Source organism: Sus scrofa, chromosome 7 (genome assembly GCF_054392235.1).
Source record: "Sus scrofa isolate SSC_HxYL_T2T_F1_AM1 chromosome 7, Sscrofa_HxYL_maternal_Yorkshire_Landrace_v2.0, whole genome shotgun sequence".
Taxonomy (NCBI): Eukaryota; Metazoa; Chordata; class Mammalia; order Artiodactyla; family Suidae; genus Sus; species Sus scrofa.
Window position 1 is genome coordinate 124,445,825 of NC_139389.1, and position 23,739 is coordinate 124,469,563.

At 36.0% G+C, this 23,739-nt stretch overlaps 1 protein-coding gene across 9 annotated transcripts in view; it reads right to left on the reverse strand.

Moving 5' to 3' along the window:
• TC2N (tandem C2 domains, nuclear) overlaps positions 1–23,739 on the reverse strand; it is a 51,443-nt gene that overhangs the window by 15,926 nt on the left and 11,778 nt on the right. For 8 of the 9 annotated variants that reach the window (XM_084970052.1, XM_084970046.1, XM_084970049.1 and 5 more), the window contains exons 2-7: positions 17,534–17,655; positions 15,746–15,979; positions 4,866–5,033; positions 3,743–3,834; positions 1,715–1,790; positions 319–419 (exon numbers count right to left, since the gene is read on the reverse strand). In XM_084970052.1, the coding sequence (XP_084826178.1) occupies positions 319–419; positions 1,715–1,790; positions 3,743–3,834; positions 4,866–5,033; positions 15,746–15,979; positions 17,534–17,600 (738 nt within the window). In that variant the 5' untranslated portion in view covers positions 17,601–17,655. Of the gene's footprint in view, positions 1–318; positions 420–1,714; positions 1,791–3,742; positions 3,835–4,865; positions 5,034–15,745; positions 16,038–17,499; positions 17,656–23,739 lie in introns of all 9 variants that reach the window. The other variant, XM_084970050.1, reaches the window with a different exon arrangement.

The window sequence follows — 23,739 nt, forward strand, 5'->3', positions numbered from 1 at the left end:
AAGACTATAAAAGTAAACTTTAGATTACTGAGAACTTCTGTTTCATCTACATTAAAATAATCTGACATGTAATGGTCTAGACATATCAATTTCCTTCTTGAAGGTGAAAGAAAGAAAAAAAAATATTTCCATCATACCTACAGATGTATTTTCTTTAAATTTTTTATCAAATATTATTTTTTGCAAACTACCATAGAACCCAAATTCCAAAGAAGATATTAGCCCATTTCCCAGAAGAGAGCTACAGCAGATATTTGCAACTTACAGTCTAAACATTCAATTTTGTAAGAAAAGTTGGTATGAACTATATTAACTTACCTGTAAAATTGTGATCCAGATCTGCTCTACTGAAGAATTATAAAACACTTTCACGTTTAATCTCCCCAAATCTCTTTCATCTCCTGATAGAGTAATTGTATCTGAATTGTAAAAAGACAAAGATGTTTAAATTAGTATGCAATCCTTCCGACCCAACTGAGCTTTGATACAACTCAATTTTTTTGTTTTTTTGCTTTTTAGGGCCACACCTGTAGCATATGGAAGTTCCCAGGGTAGGGATCAAATTGAAGCCATAGCAATGTAGGATCCCAGCCATGTCTGACCTACCTACACTGCAGCTTGCAGCAAAACCATATCCTTAACCCACTGAGTGGGGCCAGGGATTGAACCCACCTCTTCATGGATACCAGTTAGGCTCATTACAGCTGAGCTGCGACAGGAACTCCCTGACACAACTCAATTTTAAGAGCACAAAAAAAAAATACTGCAACTATTTTTAAAGTTGTCAGTTTATTAAAACAAAAGTCACACTTCGGGAGTTCCTGTTGTGGCGCAGCAGAAACGGATCCAATTAGGAACCATGAGGTTGCAGGTTTGATCCCTGGCCTCACTCAGTGGGTTGAGGATCCGGCATTGCCGTGAGCTGTGGTGTAGGTCGCAGATGCGGCTCGGATCCTGTGTTGCTGTGGCTCTGCCGTAGGTGGCAGCTGTAGCTCCAGTTGGACCCCTAGCCTGGGACCCTCCATATGCCATGGGTGCAGCCCTGAAAAAGGACAAAAACAAACAAACAAAAAAAGTCACACTTCAATGCTTTTATTGGCGTGCTAGAGGAAGATATACTATTAAAAAGCACATGGCTTAAAAACTTAACCTAATTATAATCTGAGGGATTTAAGTTTAAAAAAAACTTTCCCAAATAACACTGATAGGGCCTTAACACTGCACGCTTCTAGAAATCCCCTCATTAAATACTTTAAAACAAACAAACAAAAAAAAGATACTTAATTTTAAAGATGAATTTTTGCCTGCACACTAAAAAAATGGACCATCTGAGTATTCAAATGCAAATAACACTGCCAACATAGATATAATCATCTAGAGTTTTGTTTTTTTTTTTAACCTGCATTGCCACAGCTATGGCGTAGGTCATAGCTGTAGCCAGATTCAATCCCTGGCCTGGGAACTTGTATGTGCCTTGGGTGCTGCTAAAAAAGAAAAACAGGAACAAAAGCAAAAACAAGGTCCTACTGTATAGCACAGAGAACTACATTCAGTATCCTCTGATAAACCATAATGGAAAGGAATATTTTTAAAACATATATATTTTTATATATGTATATATAAGTGAATCACTTTGCTGTACAGCAGAAATTAACATTGTAAACCAACTTCTATTTCAATAAAAATTAATTTAAAAAAGTAGAATACTCCTTACCCAGGCTTCTGTTACTCCCCTGAGAATTTTTTCTTGAAGAAGAACTACTGGGCACACTGGACAAAGAATCATGTCTCTACAAATAAAATTCTTCTTTAGTCAGATGTTGCATATCAAACTTTAAGGATTCTGAAACTTATGCCCCAATACCCACCCTAGTATCAAACTGAGTGCCAATCATTCTGCCAGTGTTACTGGTCAGAATTTTCCAGTTTTAGATAGTTAAGGGGGAAAAGCTTTTTGTCGGTGTTACCAGGAAAATCTTAAATACTTAATTTACTAGATCATATATGGGAAAGCCTTTGCTATTTTTGGTTTGTTTTTGTAATAAGGAGGGAGAGATTACTATTATTTCATACTTAAGTGCTAATAAAAATGAGACCATATTTGGAAGTGCCTGTAACCTAAAAACCTGTAAAGCTGCAGTTATTAAAACATGGTCCCCTGGAGTTCCCATTGTGGCACAGTGGAAACAGGACAGGAACTATGAGGTTGCAGGTTCGATCCCTGGCCTCGCTCAGTGGGTTAAGGATATGGTGTTGCCATGAGCTTTGGTGTAGGTCACTGATGAGGCTTGGATCTGGCATTGCTGTGGCTGTGGTGTAGGTCAGCAGGTGTAGCTCCAATTAGACCCCTATCCTGGGAAACTTCATATGCTGCAGATGCAGCCCTAAAAAGCCAAAAAATAAAATAAAAATTAAAATCATGAAAAAAAAAAATGTTCCCCTGACCAGCAGTATCAGCATCACCTGGGAACACATTAGAAATACAAACTCAAGCCCCAGTGCAGAGCTGCTGAATCAAGAGCTCTGGGGGTGAGGCCTACAATCCGTGTGTTAATAAGCTCTTCAAATAATTCCGATACATGTTTAAAAACTCGTGCTATTAAGAATTCTTGGAGTTCCCTTGTGATGTGGCAGGTTAAGCATTTGCTGTTATCACTGCAGTGGTCCAGGTTGCTGCTGTGGCATGGGTTTGATTCCTGGTCTGAGAATTTTCACATGGCAGGCACAGCCAAAAAGAAAAAAAAAGAATTAAATCTGCAAAAAGTTAACTGAGGATTATTAAGAATATATTTCCACCTGAGAAATTGGATTGTTATGATTATCATATAACTACAGATGTAATAAATTCATTTGAGTAATAAAAAAAGAGTATATTTCCATTTGAATGTATTTCCATTTGTACATTCACAAAGAAAAAGACCAAAGGTATATATAACAATATTTTCATAGTGTTTTTATCCTCAGTTATAAGAATATAAGGACTTGTCCTTTTATCTTGCTGATTCTATTTTCTAATTTTTAAATAATAATCATTTGTATTTAAAAAAGAAACATTTTGGAGTTCCCATTGTGGTGCAGTGGGTTAAGAACCCAACTATTATCCATGAGGATACACATTTGATTCCTGGCCTCACTCAGTGGATTAAGGATCTGGCATTGCCATAAGCTGTGGTGCAAGTCGCAGGTGCAGTTCGGATCCCATGTTGCTGTGGCTGCAGTGTAGGCCAGCAGCTGCATCTCCAATCTGAGCCCTAGCCTAGGAACTTCCATATGCTGCAAGTGCAGCCCTAAAAAAAAAGAAACATTTTTCAAACATCAAAAAATTCTCTACTCTATTTCAAAAATAGGGGGACACTCTTAATATTAATGAATAAAGTTCTACATCTCAATAGAAATACAAATTTTTGCAAATGAAGTAGTTATGCTCAATAAGGAAAATTAAATCACTAAGTGCTTTTAACTATACCATTTTAACTTCCAGCTTCCTCAAAATGGCCCGAGTGCAAACCAGGAGAGAAATAAGATTCATTAAAAAAAAGAGAGAGAAACTATTGCCTTTTAGAGCTTTCTGAAATAATGCACATGGCAAATTCCAAGTGTTTATTCTTTAGATATTAGAATAGATCCATCTACAAAAGATACATAACACGTTGCTCCTAATGTAATTCTGGATTACACACATCTGAATTTTTAACTTGAAAATAAATTATTGCATACAATTAAATTTATATAAACAATTTACCTGGATGAACCGCTGAGATGAACTTGTAAGATCAAACATAGACTTGCTTAGTCCAGGGGAACTGGGAAGTCTGTTGGTCCTTAAATCACAAACTGCAAAGGGACATGAGGAAATTCCTTATGAATATTATCTGCAAATCTACTTCAGAGATAAAGCCTTCTAATGAAGTTTAAAAACGGTTTTTCAATTACTTTACTTTTGTTTGAAACAGAAACGAGCACAAATCACATTTTCACATCCACATCAAGTAACAACCAGGAAGATTTCACCCATTTTGCTTACATTATCCAATTCTTTATCCTAGAATGATTTAAATGATATAAGTCCTCTGTGCTAAATGCAATTCAACTATTTAATGAGCACTTAGTACTCTAAAAAAATGAATATTGAATTCTATGTGCTGTTATATTCCTAGTCTGTATTTCTAGTTCCCCTCCTAAACTACAAGGTCCTTGAAGAATGCGATTCTATCTAATGATTACATAGTCTAGCACAGCGTTAAAATAAATAATTAAGTACTTCTACTTTACTTTCAGTACTTCACCCTGAATTCAGTGGTTCAAATAGCCAAATATATAAATAGTATATGTATATATACAGTATACATATAAAACCTGAAAAATAGTGAAAATTTTGCAAGTCACATACGTATAAAATGGTCTATAATTGAGTCTAAAATATTAAATTAGCAAAGTTCTGTAATCATTTAGGCATTCTCTATTTTCTTTATTTACATTTCTAATCTCATCATTAGTTTCTAAATTCATTTTCACTGAATAGAGTAGAAAACAAATAGTAAGTACTTGTAGCATTTATGAATGTATAGATTTTATATAAAATATATACAAACTCTAAAAATAAAATTTCTTTCAAAAAAAGGACAAATAGAATGGAACTTGGAACTACCAATACAGAAAACTCATTAATCTTTCCATTTTTATGTGAGATATAATACCACAGAGAAGTCATGATGTTTATCACATCACTTCTGAAGCTTGATTTTCTCTTTACTTCTACATTGTTTTTTAAAAGACAAATCAATTCTTCCGGACTCTTAGATTTAATTTGATTTCTACATTTGTTAAAAAAAAGACAAAGGAAAAACATAAAAATTTTTTCATACCCGATCCATACAGTCTTGTTGCTTCTGAATGAGGAGGAAAGCGCCGACTCAAATCAGGTGACACGTGCTGATACATATAGAATGGGTTATATACATCATAGCTGGGTCCATGCTGGGATGAACTGGAAAGTTCTACCTTTCGATCTACAAAAGATGCTCTGGCAGATCCTGAAAGAATACCCTTTTCTTAGAGTTACTAGCCAACAGCTGATGCATCCCAGGCAAAGGGGAAAAAAATCGTCTCAAGTATACTAAACCACATGCATGTGACATCTAAAAAACTCATGTTTATTGAGCTCTAACTGTGTGGAGTATTCTCCCAGGAATCAGCCATGAACCTTGCTCCCAAGACATTCTAATACATTCTTCTTTACCCCATAAACAATTCTATATTTTGTGACTGAGTTTTATTTTCCTTCTTGCATAAAGAACATCTTTTAAGTAAAAATAAAATCATTTTTTAGAGATGTAATCTTTTGACAAAGACAGAACATTTATAAAAATTGACCATACACTGAGATACCTAGAGCAAGTCTCAATAAATTTGTAAGGATTGAAATCCTTATGTTCTATAACCATACACACACACACACACACACACACACACACACACACACACATACATATAACCTTATGTTCTATAACCAAAATGCAATAAAGTTAGAAAGCAAATAACAAAAAGATGAATAAAAAATGTTTATATGTAAACATAAAGAACCAAGAACAAAAAAAAAATCTTTTAAGAAGAAAAACAGGATTGAAAGACTTGATCTACTCAATATTAAGAACAAAACATTGGCCCAATAATTAGATCAATGGAACAGGACAGATGGTCCAGAGATCTATTTTACGGACACCTGATTTGTAATCTCTGTGGTACTGCAATAACAGTGGGGAAAGAATGGTCTTTTCATTAAAAGGTGATAAGACAACTGAATATTGACATAGAAAAATGAAAAACTTTATCCTAACCAAACATATTCATAAAATATAAATTCCATATGGATTGAGGATCTAAATTAAATGTTAAAGGTGAATCAATAAAACATCTATATTTAAGTAAATGTATAGGAATTCTCATGGTCTTAGGGTAGAGAAGCACTTCTTAAATGGAATATAGCATCAATCATAAAAACAATCTTAATAAACTTAACTACATAAAAATTAAAAATTTCCATTTGTCAAAAGACTAAGAGAGTGAAAGGTAATCCAGAATGGGAGAAGATTTGTGCAACAAATATAACTGACAAAGGGTTTATATCCAGAATATATAAAGAACTCCTGCAAATCAATAAGAAAAAGTCTGGCAAGCTCAAATATAAATTGCCTTAAGACTTAACAGGTACTTCAGAAGAGAGGCTATCCAAATAGCTAATAAACATGACCTGGTGTTCAATCTCATTAGTCATAAGGGAAAGGCAAGTTAAAACTCCAGTGATATACCACTACATACTCACAGAATTGTTAAAATTTAAAAGACTGACAATAGCAAAGAAACAGACATAGAGAACACACTTGTGATTGCCAAGGGGAAGGGAATGGGATGCACTGGGAGTTTTGGGTTAGTAGATGCAAACTATTGCATTTGGAGTGGATAAGCAATGAGATCCTGCTGTATAGCACAGGGAACTATGTCTAGTCACTTGTGACAGAACATGATGGAAAATAATGTGAGAAAAAGAATGTGTGTGTATACACACACACACACACACACACACACACAAGAGCTAATAGCCAAAAACATCCCTAACATGGGAAAGGAACCACTCACTCAAATCCAGGAAGTGCAACGAGTACCATATAAAATAAACCCAAGGAGGAATACACCAAGACACATATTAATCAAATTGACCAAAGTTAAAGACAGAGAAAATCTTGAAAGCAGCTAGGGAAAAGAAACAAATAACATATAAGGGAACCCCAACAAGGTCATCGGCAGACTTTTCAGCAGAAACTCTGCAGGCCAGAAGGGAGTGGCATGATATACTTTACATAATGAAAGGAAAAAACCTCCAACCAAGATTACTTTACCCAGCAAGGCTCTCATTCAGATTTGAAGGAGAAATCAAAAGCTTCACAGATAAGCAAAAGCTAAGAGAATTCAGCAACACTAAACCAGCCTTACAACAAATACTAAAGGAACTTCTCTAGGCAGAAAAGAAAAGGCCGCAACCAGAAACAAAAACACCACAAATGACATGGCTCACCAGTAAAGGTATATATACAGTAAAGGTATGAAATCATCCACGCACAATTATGCCACCAAAATCAGAAATCATGAGAAGAGGTGGGTACAAATGCAGGACACTGGAGATGCATTTGCAATTAAGAGACCAACAACTTAAAACAATTGCATATATATATATAGACTCTTATATCAAAACTTCAGAATAACTGCAAACCAAAAATCTACAATTGACACACAAACAAATAAGAAAAATCAACTCAAATAAAACACTAAAGATAGTCATCAAACCAGAAAAGGCTAGAACAAGAGAAGAAGTGAAGAAAAAAGAGCGACAAAAACAAATCCAAAGCAGTTAATAAAACAGCAATAAGAACACACATATCAATACTTACCTTAAATGTTAATGGACTAAACGCCCCAACCAAAAGGCATAGACTGGCTGAATAGGTACAAAAACAAAATCCACATATTTGCATCTTCAAGAGACCCACTTCACTTCTAGGGACACATACAAATTGAAAGTGAGAGGATGGAAGAAAATATTCGATGCAAACGGGAATCAAAAGAAAGCCAGAGTAGCAGTACTCATAACAGACAAAATAGACTTTAAAATGAAAAATATTTTAAGGGACAAGGAAGGTTATTACATAAGGATCAAAGGATCAATCCAAGAAGAAGATATAACAATTTTAAATATCTACACACCCAACATAGGTTCACCACAATATATAAGGCAACTGCTAACAACCTCAAAAGGACAAATTGACAATAACACAATCATAGTGGGGGACTTTAACACCCCACTTACAGCAATGGACAGATCATCCAGACAGAAAATCAATAAGGTAACACAGGCCCTGAATGAAGCATTAGACCAGATGTACTTAATAGATATTTATAATACATTCCATCCAAAAGCAACAGAATACATATTCTTCTCAAGTGCACATGGAACATTCTCTAAGATTGATCACATCCTGGGTGACAAATCAAACCTCAGTAACTTTAAGAAAATTGAAATCACATCAAGCATCTTTTCCAACCACAACACTATATGACTGGAAATCAAGAACAAGAAAAAACTGCAAAAAACACAAGCATGTGGAGACTAAACAACATGCTACTAAAACACCAATGGATAACTGAAGAAATCAAAGAGGAAATTAAAAAATACCTAGAAGCAAATGACAACAAAAGATACAACACTCCAAAACCTATGTGATGCAGCAAAAGCCGTTTACCATGAATTTGGTAAAGTCGAAGGATACAAAATTAATACACAGATTGACGGCATTTCTATACACTAACAATGAAAGAGCAGAAAGAGAAATTAGGGAAGCAATCCCATTTACCATCACATCCAAAAGAATAAAATACCTAGCAGTAAACCTACCTAAAGAGATAAAAGACCTGTACTTTGAAAACTATAAGACACCGATGAAAGAAATCAAAGATGATACAAATAGATGGAAAGAAATACCATGCTCTTGGATTGGAAGAGTTAATATCATCAAAATGACTATACTACCCAAGGCAATATACAGATTCAATGCAATCTCTATCAAATTACCAAGGACATTTTTCACAGAACTCAAACAAAATATTTTAAAGTTTGTTTGGAAGCACAAAAGACCCAGAATAGCCAAAGACATCCTGAAAAAGAAAAATGGAGCTGGAGGAATCAGACTCCCGGACTTCAAACTATACTACAAAGCAACAGTCATCAAAACTGCATGGTACTGGCACAAAGACAGCAATAGAGATCAGTGGAACAGGATAGAAAGCCCAGAATTCAACCCACGCACCTACAGCAAACTCATCTATGACAAAGGAGGTAAGAATATACAATGGAGAAAAGACAGCCCGTTCAATAAATGGTGCTGGGAAAAATGGACAGCCACATGGAAAAGAATGAAATTAGAACACTCCCTAACACTATATGCAAAAATAAACTCCAAATGGATTAAAGACCTAGATATAAGACCAGACACTACAAAACTCTTAGAGGAAAACATAGGCCAAACACTCTCTGACATAAGCAACAGCAACATCTTCTCAGATCCATCTCTTAGAGTAATGACAGTAAAAACACAAATAAACAAATGGAACCTAATTAAACTTAAAAGTTTCTGCACAGCAAAGGAAATCCTAAACAACACAAAAAGACAACACATAGAATGGGAGAAAATCTTTGCAAATGAATTGACTGACAAGGGATTCATCTCCAAAATTTATAAACACCTTCTGCAACTCAATACAAAAAAAAAAAAAAAATCAAAAAATGAGCAGGAGATTTAAACAGACAATTCTCCAAAGAAGACATACAGATGGCCACAAAACACATGAAAAGATGTTCAACATCACTCATTATTAGAGAAATGCAAATCAAAACCACTCTGAGGTACCACCTTACACCAGCCAGAATGGCCATCATCACAAAGTCTACAAACAGGAGTTCCCGTCGTGGCGCAGTGGTTAACGAATCCGACTAGGAACCATGAGGTTGCGGGTTGGGTCCTCACCCTTGCTCAGTGGGTTAATGATCCGGCGTTGCCGTGAGCTGTGGTGTAGGTTGCAGACGCGGCTCGGATCCCGCGTTGCTGTGGCTCTAGCGTAGGCCAGTGGCTACAGCTCCGATTGGACCCCTAGCCTGGGAACCTCCATATGCCACGGGAGTGGCTCAAGAAATAGCAAAAAAGACAAAAAAAAAAAAAAAAAACAAAGTCTACAAACAGTAAGTGCTGGAGAATGTGTGGAGAAAAAGGAACCCTATTACACTGTTGGTGGAATTGTAAATTGGTGCAACCACTCTGGGAAACAGTATGGAGATTTCTCAGGAAACTAAATATAAAACTACAATTTGATCCAGCAATCCCACTCCTGGGCATCTAGCCAGAGAAAACCACGACTCGCAAAGACACATGTACTCCAGTGTTCACTGCAGCACTATTTTCAATAGCCAAGACATGGAAACAATCTAAATGTCCATTGACAGAGGAGTGGATCAAGAAGATGTGGTACATATACACAATGGAGTATTACTCAGCCATTAAAATGAACAAAATACTAGCATTTTTAGCAACATGGATGGACCTAGAAATTATCATGCTAAGTGAATCAGCCATACAATGAGACACCAACATCAAATGCTTTCATTGACATGTGGAATCTGAAAAAAGGACAGACTAAACTTCTTTGCATAACAGATACTGACTCACAGACTTTGAAAAACTTATGGTTTTCAAAGGAGACAGTTCGGCGGGGTGGGGATGCGCTGGGGTTGTGGGATGGAAAGCCTATAAAATTGGATTGTGATGATCATTGTACAACTATAAATGTAATAAATTCATTGAGTAATTTAAAAAATTACAAAAAAAGGAAATAATATAGACATAAAATAAAGTTTTTTAAATGTTTAAATAATCATCTTTTAATATTTTTATCCCATTTAAAACAGAAACCATAGTATAAATTAACTTTTTTTTTTTTTTTTTGTCTTTTTGCCTTTTCTAGGGCCGCTCCCATGGCATATGGAGGTTCCCAGGACAGAGGTTGAATCGGAGCTGTAGCCACAGGCCTACACCAGGGCCACAGCAACACAGGATCCGAGCCGCGTCTGCAACCTACACCACAGCTCACGGCAACGCCGGATCCTTAACCCACTGAGCAAGGGCAGGGATCAAACCCGCAACCTCATGGTTCCTAGCTGGATTCATTAACCACTGTGCCATGACAGGAACTCCAAAACTAATATTTTCTGAATTAAGCTAAACAATAAAATAGGTGGCTTCATGTTGAGTTCAGAAAAGAAAAATGAAATATGTGGTTATGATGTGAGATCTTATCCTCACATTTTGGTTCAAATAATTATGTGACAATCCAAGCCCTGTACATAGGCAGAGGGGTGCCACAGGGAGCCTGTACATCCTATAAGTTAACACTTAAATCATTCAGCACATTAACACTACTGCAAAAGTTTGTTTATGGTAACAAGAGTAGCAATGTCAAGAGTAGTAGCACCAGAGATGACTCACTACCTTTATAGGCTATCTCTAAAAAAGAATATTCTGAATGCATTTTTCCTTTACCAGTAAGTCACTAAAGAAGTCCAATTTTCCCCTTAAAAAGATATCATTTTTAAATTTCAAGAGGAATTTCTCTCAATTCACAGAACCACAGTGCTATAAAACTAAATGTAAAGTAACACAATTGCTTATACCCCTCAAAAGCCTAATTTAAAATTTCAATATTTATTCAAAATGCATTCTCTTAATGGCTAGGTAGACAGATATGTGATAAAGCCAGCACAATAAAATGTTAATAATACAATCTTTGTTATCAAAGCAATAAGCCGCAGCTGTAATCAGCTGTAATCAGTAAGCAGTGCAACATAACAAATTTCAAATATCGGAAGCATAATTTTAGTCATTATTGATAGTGGTCTACCCTATCTTCTTCTCAAAATCTCCATATCAGCTCATCACTCACACATTCCTATAATATAGAAAACATACACATATTTGACTTCTATAATTAGGCACAAAGAATACCTTCTTGACTCTAATTAATTTTCTCTCCAATATGCTAAAAATCAGACGGTTTTACCACATCATCTTTGAGCCTATAATTTAAGTGTAAACCAATTTACCACTCATTCAACTCAAAAAGTCATCTATTTTCTACTGATAAAATGATAAAGAAAAACTCTCACGTATCACCAAGCATTTTTTACCTATTTTCTGATAATGAAAGTAATACATAAAGTACCCTATATGTCCAAGATCAGAAAATTTATTAAATAAACTGTGGTACCTCCATATGATTTAATACCATGTAGCCATTAAATGATACAAATAAAACAGGTTACAAGACCATTTATACAGTTTAATTCCAATGTTGTTAACAAGCACAAGAGAAAGGAAAGCATCAATTGATTGGGGTATGCTATGAGCCACAACTTTTAAAAACTGTTTTTGTGAGACACTGCTGATATGTGCAAAATAAAATGGTAGGTCAGGCTCAGCGTTCATCTTTCCTTGTTTCTTTAAAAAAAAAAAAATCCTAACAGACCCAACTCTCCTGTAGATAACAACAATAAACTCTAGACCAAAATCAAAACAAACAAAATACCCTGAAGGCACTGGAGAGTGAACAAAAGCAGTGCAGATTCTGACCAGCACTTGACTCCGGGTAAAAAGGGAATGGCCACCTGTTTTTTATGATTTTTAGTCTTCAGGCAGATCAAAATTGGCACTGCATAGCGTGGATAAAATTCTAATAGAAAATCCACAGTCCTTCTGGCCTGAAGTACCAGAGGGCAGAGTTCAGAGCAACCACAGCTGCCAGAAAGTAAGGTGGGAATCTTGGAAAGGAGAAAACCCAAATTCTGTGAATAAAAGTCTGCTCAAATATCTGGCTGATTCTTGAACCGCACATGTGTGGGATAGACTCCAACAAAGGATAAAAAAAACTATGCTAAGATAGCAGCTGCTACCAAAGACACAGAATCTGCAGCATAGTCCAACCAAGTTAATTGCCTATGGATGGATGGATGGACAGACAGAAGGAAGGAAGGACTCTCTCAGAGTAATATAACAGATTCCAGAGTCTCCACAACGTAACACTGAACGTCAAGAATACAGTCCAAAATTACTCTACACACACAAAAAAAAATGGGAAAATGGGACTCATTCTCAAAAAAAGACAACCCACAGAATCTAAACCTAGATGATCCAAATGTTAGAATAGTAGATAAAGATGTTAAGACTCAAAGACAAAAAAGAAAAAAGGCTCAAATCAACAGAAAAAAAAAGCCAGCAACCCAACTGAAAAATGGGCAGAAGACCTGAATAGGTATTTCTCCAAGGAAGATATACAGATGACCGACAAGCACATGAAAAAATGCTCAACATCACTGATTATTAGAGAAATGCAAATCAAAACTACCATGAGATACCATCTCACACCAGTCAGAATGGCCATCATTAATAAATCCACGAATAACAAATGGGGGTGTGGAGAAAAGGGAACCCTCCTATACTGTTGGTGGGAATGTAAGCTGATACAACCACTATGGAGAATAGTATGAAGGTGCCTTAGAAAACTACACATAGAACTACCATATGACCCAGCAATCCCACTCTTGGTTATATATCCAAAACATTCCTTAAAAAAGACACATGCACCCGCATGTTCATTGCAGCATCATTCACAATAGCCAAGACATGGAAACAACCCAAATGTCCATCAACAGATGACTAGATTAGGAAGATGTGGTATATATACATGATGGAATACTACTCGGCAATAAAAAAGTACAAAAATAATGCCATTTGCAGCAACATGAATGGAACTAGAGACTCTCATACTAAATGAAGTAAGTCAGAAAGAGAAAGACAAATACCATATGATATCACTTATATCTGGAATCTAATATACAGCACAAATGAACCTTTCACAGAAAAGAAAATCATGGACTTGGAGAGCAGACTTGTGGTTGCCGAGGGGGAGGGAGAGGGAGTGGGATGGATTGAGAGCTTGGGGTTAAGAGATGCAGACTACTGCCTTTGGAATGGATTAGCAATGAGATCCTGCTGTGGAACACTGGGAACTGTGTCTAGTCACTTATGATGGAGCATGATAATGGGAGGAAAAAGAATGTATACATGTATGTGTAACTGGGCCACCATGCTGTACAGTAAAAAACTGACAGAACACTGTAAACCAGCCATAATAGAAAAAAATAAAAATCATTATTTTTTTTTTTAAAAGAAGAAATCTTCAAGGCAATGGACACCAATGGACATACAGAAGTTCTGAGAATGCTGGTGGACTTCAAGAGGCCTGGGCTAAAAATAAAAGCATTCCAGGTTTGGGGAACCTTTGACAATAGGCAAAGGCCAGGTCTATAGTCATAAGCATTGAATAATTATGTAAATGTTATTCATTTTGTTCTTATTTTAATGATACTATCACACATTTCTACACATGAGAAAATAAAGGCTCAAGAACAAAAGATATCCATTACTAGGAAATAAGGACATTTATAGGGACTTTTACATTGAGGAATTGTGCAAAAAAATTAAGTTCTATTATAAGACTTCTAACTTGAAAAATTTTTAAAAAAAGAAAAAAGAAAATAGGTTCACAATAATGGGAGAGGATGGAGAATCACAGCAAAGAAATAGAAACCCTAAAAGAGAACCAAATGCAAATATTAAAACTGAAATATATCTAAAATAAAAAACTCACTGGATGGGCTTAAAAGCTGAATGGAAATAATGGAAGAAAGAGACAGTGAATTTGAAAATAGAGCACTATCAGCTCCTCTCGAAGAACAGACGGGAAAAAAGTCTCATAGACACAAAAGACAACATCAAAAAGTCCAACATATGTGTAATTGGTATCCCAGAAGAAGAGAGAAAGGATGAGGCAGCAAAAGTATTCAGAGAAATACTGCAGATCTTAATAGGAGTTTGGTTTACATTAGTATATCCATATGTTACAAACCTGGGCAGTTCGTTGTATGTAAAGTTTACGTCAGAAGAAGAAAAGTGTAAACGACTGAACTCTAGTAAATGATAAATATGCTTAAGTATTTAGAGAGGTGTACTGATGTACTGATCTGATTTACACGCAAATGCATTCTCTCCCTGTCCCCAAAAGCATGAATAATAGTTAGAGAAATAGAGATATGCGATAAAGTATGTATTGTAAATAATGATAGACTCATGTGATGGATATACAGGCATTCATCATTAAGTTTTTTCAACTTTTCTGTATGTTCGAAATTGTTCATAATAAAATTTTAAGGGGAATAAACCATTGTGACTGACAGTATTTCAATGAACTAAAATTATTTCTAAAATACAAGAGTTGCATGTTGTTTCCTCTTATCTTCATCAGTCCACTGGCCTCTATAACATGAGCCAAAATTCAGCCCATGAATCTGCCTCATTCAAGTGGCTACTTACACTGGGAAGTATATTTAGACTGAAGTGTAAAAACGAAGAAAGAGGGATGGAAGAAGGACTACTTCACTGCTTCCTTACTTCTCTTTCCACTAAATTTTAGAAAATAATATTTCCAATATTTACTGATAAAAAACAGAGTAAGTCCTCTATTTTTTTCTTTCTAGATGTGTGAAGGATAACCGCCATATTACATCATTCCTTTTTTAAAAGGCCAGATCTGCACACAAATGCATTGCTTGGGATCAGATTTCATGAGGAGACCTTTCAAAAACACTGTACAATAAATTCCTCTATAGAAAAGGCAAAACATAGGAGTCCCTGTTGTGGCTCAGTGGTTAATGAATCCGACTAGGAATCACGATGTTGTGGGTTCAATCCCTGGCCTTGCTCAGTGGGTTAAGGATCCAGCATTGCCATGAGCTGTGGTGTAGGTTGCAGATGCAGCTCAGGTCCCACGTTGCTATGGCTCTGGTGTAGGCCGGAGGCTACAGCTCCAGTTGGACCCCTAGCCTGGGAACCTCCATATGCTGCAGAAGCGGCCCTAGAAATGGCAAAAAGACCAAAAAAAAAAAAAAAAAAAAAAAAAGGCAAAACATAAAAAATGAAATGTAAAATTTCTATATAAATGATACTTTATATTCTAATATACACAAAAGAGCAAAATAACAGCATTTAAATGCTACCTGTTGATTTTCAAATCCTGCCATGTTATTGTTTACCTTCAAGTTCTTCCAGATGGGAAGGAGTTCCTTGTGTCCTGGGCTGAATATAAGCTAACTTAAACTTGGGCACCACAAATGGTACTTCTTTGCCATCAGATGGTAATTTTGAAAGTAAATAATCCTCAGTACAGCCAACTTGAGGCTTTACAGAAACAGAAGTCAATGGAGGTATACAGATAGTAGTATCATGACTATTTGATACTGCTGCTTTAAAGTCTCTTTCCACAGATACTGTAATAAAAAAAGAAAAGAAAATCACACATATGTATGTAGATTTATTTGTAATAATCTAAACCTAACATGCTTTGGTACTTATTTAATCATTTTAAAAGAAACTGCTGACACATAAACTACTCTTGGGTCCTATTAAGCACTCTGGAATCTACATTAAGTATGTCCAGCCAATATTTGAGAAGTTAATATACTATTGCCAAAGTATATTAACTTACCATAATGGTAAAAAGAGTTTCTAAAGAGTCTCATTTCCACAAAAGAGTTCATAGGTGGGAAACAAGATTATTTTGTAGTTAATTTCACAGTGCTTTCAAATAATAATAACATAGTCATCTAAAAATACTCTCAGCAGAGTAATTCTTATTTCTAATACTAAGGGTTAATTCCAGTCTTAATTACCAAAAGTAATTCTGAAAAGAAGCCAAAGGTCTCCAAGTTTACAAAAATCTTTAACAAATCACAAAATAAAACATATTTTGACCCTAATATAATACCAACTCTCCCTGTGCTAGGTTTATGACCTATTTTGTCCATTATCTTGAACAATACGGATTCCAAGCTGCATGACTTAGGATGGGGAGGTAAGGGACCCCTGGAGCTAATCGTTATGTATAATTAGTACAGTCCATAGACTGAATGAAAGTACAAGTACTATTGTGTTGGAATTCATTATTTTTTTCTTTTGCAAAAAAGCATTCATACTCAAATACACTAGAAAATGAGGAAACCATGTAATAGAAAGGGAAATTTCCAGGAGTCCTTAATAAGTGTGGGTCTTGATAAAGTTACAGGTTTCTTCTCTATTGTTCATTCATTCATGAAAGGAACTTCTTCTTTTTTTTTTTTTTCATCTTTTTGCCATTTCTAGGGCCGCACCCACAGCATGTGGAGGTTCCCAGGCTAGGGGTCTAATCAGAGCTGCAGCCGCCGGCCTACACCAGAGCCACAGCAACGTGGGATCCGAGCCGTGTCTGCGACCTACACCACAGCTCACGGCAACACCGGATCCTTAACCCACTGAGCAAGGCCAGGGATTGAACCTGCAACCTCATGTTACTAGTCGGATTCATTAACCACTGTGCCACGATGGAAACTCCCATGAAAAGCACTTTTCAATGCACTGTTCATAAACTGGAAATTGCCTGTATTTAAATTAAAACATTTGCCAGAGTATGTTGGCCCCCAAACACACCCAAATTCTTCTCTTCTCCCCTACTTTTGCCCATACTATTTCATCCCCCTGTAATACTCATGTCCAATCTCACCTTCTCTTATTTCCTTCTCCCCACTCACCTTGCTAGAATCCTCTTCAGATATCCATACCACACGCCATCTCTTTTGTGGTGAGGTCCCAGAGTGTCTCCTAGGTTAAATTTATCTCTCTCTCCCCTAAGTACTTTCATAATTAGCTAGTATGCCTTAGATTTATGTTTCTGCTTCCCCCCATGAAGTTAGGAAATATGTCTCATTTATATTTATATCTCAAAATTCCATAAATAAAAAAAGACATTAAATACATGTTTGTTGAAATCAAAACAAAGTGAAACTCACAGTTATGCTTTTCAGGGTCACCATAGAAACATCCTCTACAGCAACTCTTTATAAATTCTGTTGCCATTACATTCAGTCTCCAATATCCAGCAAAAGACACAAACTCCTAATTTAATATTAATCTGTTGGTAGAGTAGAAAACAAGTTATTATTATTATGCTTAATGTCATTAGATACCACTAAATAAATCATATTATCTAAAACATGAGGGCTCCAAAGCAAAAATGTATATAGACTTTTGTTCCTTTATGTACTTTTATATAACCGAGACTCCTTATACCCAGTTATTAAAATAACATGCTTAAAAATTACTAAATGAACAATCCCAATGTTAAATCTGAAAAAAGAAAAATTCCACTCTCAGTGTTCTCTTTTGACCAATATATCTAAATTGATGTCCAAATAAAATTTGCAAGAAAATATGGCACTCATAAAAACTGTGAAAAAATTTCATTTCTTCCAAATCAATTATTTTGGTAATCCAAAGGCTCTATAATGGGCCAATAAACAAATAAATGACTTCATACTTTTAGTTTAACCCTGAGAAATATGTCTTAAACAGAAAAATGTATCTTAAACATTCTCTCTCTCTCACACACACACAAACCAGCTAACTAAACCACAAATAAGACTGAGTGGAATAGTCTGTTTTAAATTAAACAGGAACATTAAATTGTATATGAAGTCAACTGCCCACCCTGGCTTCAATGACTTTGGTCCAAACACACTCTCTTCATTTATGCCTACTTAAACTGTACATTTTTTCATGGGAAATTTCAAATGTATACAAAAGATAGAAGAGTGTAACAAAATCCCTACCATCCAGACTAAATGATCGGCTCCTGGCAAATCTTAATTCATCTTTACCTCTCTACTAACCCTGTTCTTCAGCTTATTTCGAAAAAAAATTCCAGTCATATAATTTCATCCATAAATACTAAGTAATTCTAAAAGATGTGGCAGAACTCAGGAGCTAACTTCAAGGGGTTCTACTGGCTGAACATGGATTAAGCTGGGCATCAAAACAAATGGTAATTGTAAGGGATTTTAACAAATCAAATAATTCTAAAAGGTACTTCTTTTTTAACATAACCATAATAGCATTATCACATCTAAAAAATGTAAGAAAATCAACTGCCCAATGTTCAAATTTCCCTTATGGTGAAATATTTTTTATAGTTGTTTTCTTCAAATCAAGAACAAAGTTTGAATTATTCCTAGTCTTTTGCTATTAGAAACAGTACACATTAACTTTGTTCACACATATTTTCAGATATTTCCCAGTATATCTCTGTAGGACAGATTCCTAGAGACAGGATGACTGGGTCAAAAGGTAAATATATGTGTAATTTGCTTTAATACTTCTAAATTTCTCTCTGAAGTTGTACCATTCTGCATTCCCAGTAGGAATGCATGAGAGTACCTATATCTATCACCAACAAAGTATTTGTCAAAATGCTAGACTTTTGCCAAGATGATAGGAAAGAAATTATACCTTGTGCTATTTTAATTTGCATCCCTTATTATAAGTCAAGTGGGGGCACCTTTTCATATAATGGCTAACACTTATTTGTCTCTATGAACTCACTGTTCATTATCTCTTGCTGCTCTTTCTATAAAGTTATTGGTCCTTTTCCTCCTCAGGATTTTTATATATTTGAAAGGTTAATGCAATGTCCATGATGTAAGTGGCAAACATTCTTCCAGTTTGTCACTGTCTTTTCACTTTGATTAGAGTGCTTTCTGCTAAGTGAAAAAAGGAGGGGGAGAATGTATGTATACACATATGAGTGTGGGACTATTGCACATCCCGTACAGAATGAAAAGTGGATCCAATCCTATCTTTTCCCAATTGACCACCCCAGTATCACAAGCATCATTTATTAAAAATTCCAGAAAGATGAAGAAAAAGAAAAGGAAAGGAGTTCCCATTGTGGCTCAGTCTCCATGAGGATGCAGGTTAAATCTGGCCTCGCTTACTGGGTTAAGGATCTGGTGTTGCTGCAAACTGTGCTATAAGTTGCAGATGTGGCTTGGATCCAGCGATGCTGTGGCTGTGGCATAGGTCCCAGCTGTAGCTCCAATTTGACCCCGAGCCTGGGAATTTTCCATGTGCTGCAGGTGTGTCTCTTAAAAAAAAAAAAAAATCCGTAACTTCTCCAATGATTTTAGAATGCTGCTCTTATTACAGACTAAATTTCCACATGCCATTGGGTTTTGGTTTTATATTTCCTATTCAACTGATTTGTATTCTTGTACCAATATTACATTTTAAAAATTATAATGGTTTAATGTATATTTCAATTATCTAACAGAGCTAGTTTCCCATTCTTACTGTTCTTCAAAGTTTTCCTAGCTATGCTTGCTTATCTGTTCTTAAAAATAAACTTTATACTCTGTCCAGCACTAAAAGGAAAAAATCTGATGGCATTTGTATTAGGATCATGTTAAATTTATAAATTATTTTAGAAAAAACTGACATCTTTAGGATGTTGAGTCTTCCTATTCAGAATATCTGTTCAAGTTTATGTTTGTATCTTTTGGAGTTTTTTATAGTTTTCTTCATAAATTTTAAACATTTATTAAGTGTATACTTATGAAATTTGTTTGGCTAAATGGCCAAATCTTTTCTTCCATTATATCTTATAATTGATTTCTGTTTTTTAAAAATCTATACATTTTCAGGAGTTTCCATCATGGCTCAGTGGTTAACGAACCCAACTAGGATCTATGAGGATGCAGGTTCAATCTCTGGCCTCACTCAGTGGGTTAAGGATCTAGTGTTGCCATGAGCTGTGGTGTAGGTCGCAGACATAGCTCGGATCTAGCATTGCTATGGCTGTGGCGTAGGCTGGCAGCTGTAGCTCCAACTGGACTCCTAGCCTGGGAACTCCATATGCTGCAGGTGCTACCCTAAACATCAAAAAATAAAATAAAATAAAATAATTTAAAAATAAAAATGTACATAATTTCAAAAGCCCAGTCTCTGTTTAGAGGATTTATTCCCTGACCACCCAGATCATACTAATTTCTCTCACTTTTTCTAAACATCTAGTACACTTTAAGTTTTACTTTTTTCTTTTCTTGCACTGATTATTGCTTTGCGTTGATTACTGATGTTTGCTATGGACATGGGCATTGGCAGTAAAGATAGGAATGTGGTGCATTTCTTCCTGAACTAGAGGCTCTCAGATTTCCTTCAGCATGCTGACTTTGTATTAAGCCAAATTTATGGCAGATAGTTATGTAGTCTACCCAAACTAAGGTAAAAGTCTTTTTTTCTCTCTCTTTTTAGGTCCATACCCACACCATATGGAGGTTCCCAGGCTAGGGGTTGAATCAGAGCAGTAGCCACTGGCCTACACCACAGCCACAGCAACACCAGATCCAAGTCACATCTGCGACCTACCCCACAGCTCAGGGCAAATGCCGGATCCTTAACCCACTGAGCAAGGCCAGGGGTAGAACCTGCGTCCTCGTGGATTCTAGTCAGATTCATTTCCACTGAGCCACGACTGGATCTCCTAAAGTTTTACATTTCATTTCATTTCTGTCCTATCTCCTCTGCTAGAATAAAAACTTTTCAGAAAAAAATACTGTACTCACTTTCTACTTAACACTCAGCACTATGTATGATCCTGAGAATACGGCAGGAACTCAGCAAATATGTAGCTGATAGACAAGGAAATAAACTACAATAACTAGATTATGTAAAAACTCCTAATATAATTATCAAACCACATTTCTGACCCCAGTCAGTGTGCAAGTACTTTACATTATTTGTGAGGAGAATGTGAGAGGATTGATTTAAAATGATTACTACCTCTGGGGGAAAAGTCTTCAAAGTTTACAGCCTTGAGTCATCTAAAACGAACCAAAGAAGATAGGAGAGGGTGCAGAAAAGGAAACAAGTTTATATAAATAAGAATAAGGCAATTAGAGTTTGTAGGAGAGACTCCTAGAGATTAGAGATGTATACACAGAGAGAAGCATAGACATCAGTAAAGGGTCCCACTCAACCATTCAGCAGAGTACTGATCAGAGCACGTGGGCAGGAAAACTACACAAGACTGGAGGAAGACCACCAGAAAAAGTTCCAAAACCATCACCAACACTCATCAAGTTCAGTAATAATGCCTGGTCCCACCAACCAAAGTGGAAAACCTCACACAGAACATTGAGAAGAGTACTCACAGGGTTTTGTTTCAGTGGTGAGTAATAGCTCTGAACTAGACACTGGTCTGTCACCTAACAAATTTTAAAAGCAAAAGGATCAAACTAGCTCTAAGAGACTTAACTACGTCCCAAAGCAAAAAAAAAAAAAAAAAAAAAAATTATAAAAATCTAAAAATATATCACACACAAGGTAAAATTCACAATGTCAGCAGCATCCAATTAAAAACTACCAGACAATGCAAAGAAGGGGAAAAAAAATAATGAAGGGAAAAATCAGTCAATTGGAACCAACACAGAAATGAAACAAAGACATGAAAACATTTAAAAGATACATGCACCCCTATGTTCACTGCAGCACTATTCACAATAGCCAAGACATAGAAACAATCTAAGCGTCCGTTGACAGATGAATGGATTAAGATGTGGTACATACACACAATGGAATACTACTCAGCCATAAAAAAGAACAAAATAATGCCATTTGCAGCAAAATGGATGCAACTAGAGATTCTCATCCTAGGTGAAGTAAGTCAGGAGGAGAATGACAAATACCATATGATATCACTTATATGTAGAATCTAAAATATGGCACAGATGAACCTATCTACAGAATGGAAACAGACTCACAGACATGGAGAGCAGACTTGTGGTTGCCAAAAGGGAAGGGAAGAGGGAGGGAGTGGGATGGACTGGGAGTTTGGGGTTAGTAGATGCAGACTATACATTTAGAATGGATAACAATGAGGTCCTGCCGTATAACCCCAGGGAATTATATCCAATCACTTGTGATAGAAGATGATAGAAGATAATATGAGAAAAAGAGTGTGTGTGTGTGTGTGTGTGTGTGTCTGTGTGTGTGTCTGTGTGTGTAACTGGGTCATTTTGCTGTATAGCAGAATTTGATAGAACACCATAAATCAACTACAATTTAAAAAAATTTTAAGTGATTCTTTATGTTCAAAAAGTTAAGTAAAACTTAAAAGATACAAAAAAAGGCCCAAACACAACTCCTAGAGATGAAAACTATAATGTCTGAGATAGAAAATACACTGGATGGGATTAATAGCAGATTAGATACTGCGAACAATTAATAAAGAACAGTTATATGAGAAACTATACAAAATGAAACACAGAGAAAAAGGATAAAAACAAAGTAAAAAGAGGATCAGTGACCCATGGGACAACTTCAAGCAGCCTAAAGTACATATAATTGAAATCCGTGAAGGAGATGGGGGGGGATGAAGAAATAATACTAAAAATTTCCAAATATCATGCCTACGAAGCTCAGCTCTAAGATCCCTAACAAACCCTAAGCTCAAGAAGTATGAAGAAAATGCTGCCAAGGCACATGATGGTAACATGGCTCAAAACCAGTGATGAAGAGAAAATCTTGAAAGCAGCTGGGGAAAAAAGACCTGTTCTATACATAGGAACAATGATAAAAATAGCAGCATAGTTCTCATTGGGAACAATGCAAGTAAGAAAACAGTGGAGCAAAATCCTTAAAGTATTGAAAGAAAAAAAAAACTGTCAACATTAAATTTGACACCTGAGTAAAATCTTTCAAAAACGGAACTAACAAAAAGACTTTTTTTTCAGACATACAAAACCTGAATGAAAGCACCACTACCAGATCTACTATAAGAAGTGTTCAAGGAGTTCCCATCGTGGTTCAGTGGAAATGCATCTGACTGGTATCCGTGAGGACACAGGTTCAACCCCTGGCCTCACTCAGTGGGTCAGGAATCCAGCGTTGCCATGAGCTGTGATGCAGGTCACAGACGCAACTTGGATCTGGCATTGCTATGGCTGTGGTGTAGGCCAACGGCTGCAGCTCTGATTCGACCCCTAGCCTGGGAACTTCCATATGACATGGGTGGAACCCTTAAAGACAAAAAAAAAAAAAAAAAAAAAAAAAAAAAAGAAGAGGAAGAAGTGTTCAAGGAGAGCCTTCAGGCAAAAGATGATACCAAATAAATATGAATCCACACACAAGGAATTAAGAGTACCATGGATATAACTATATAAGA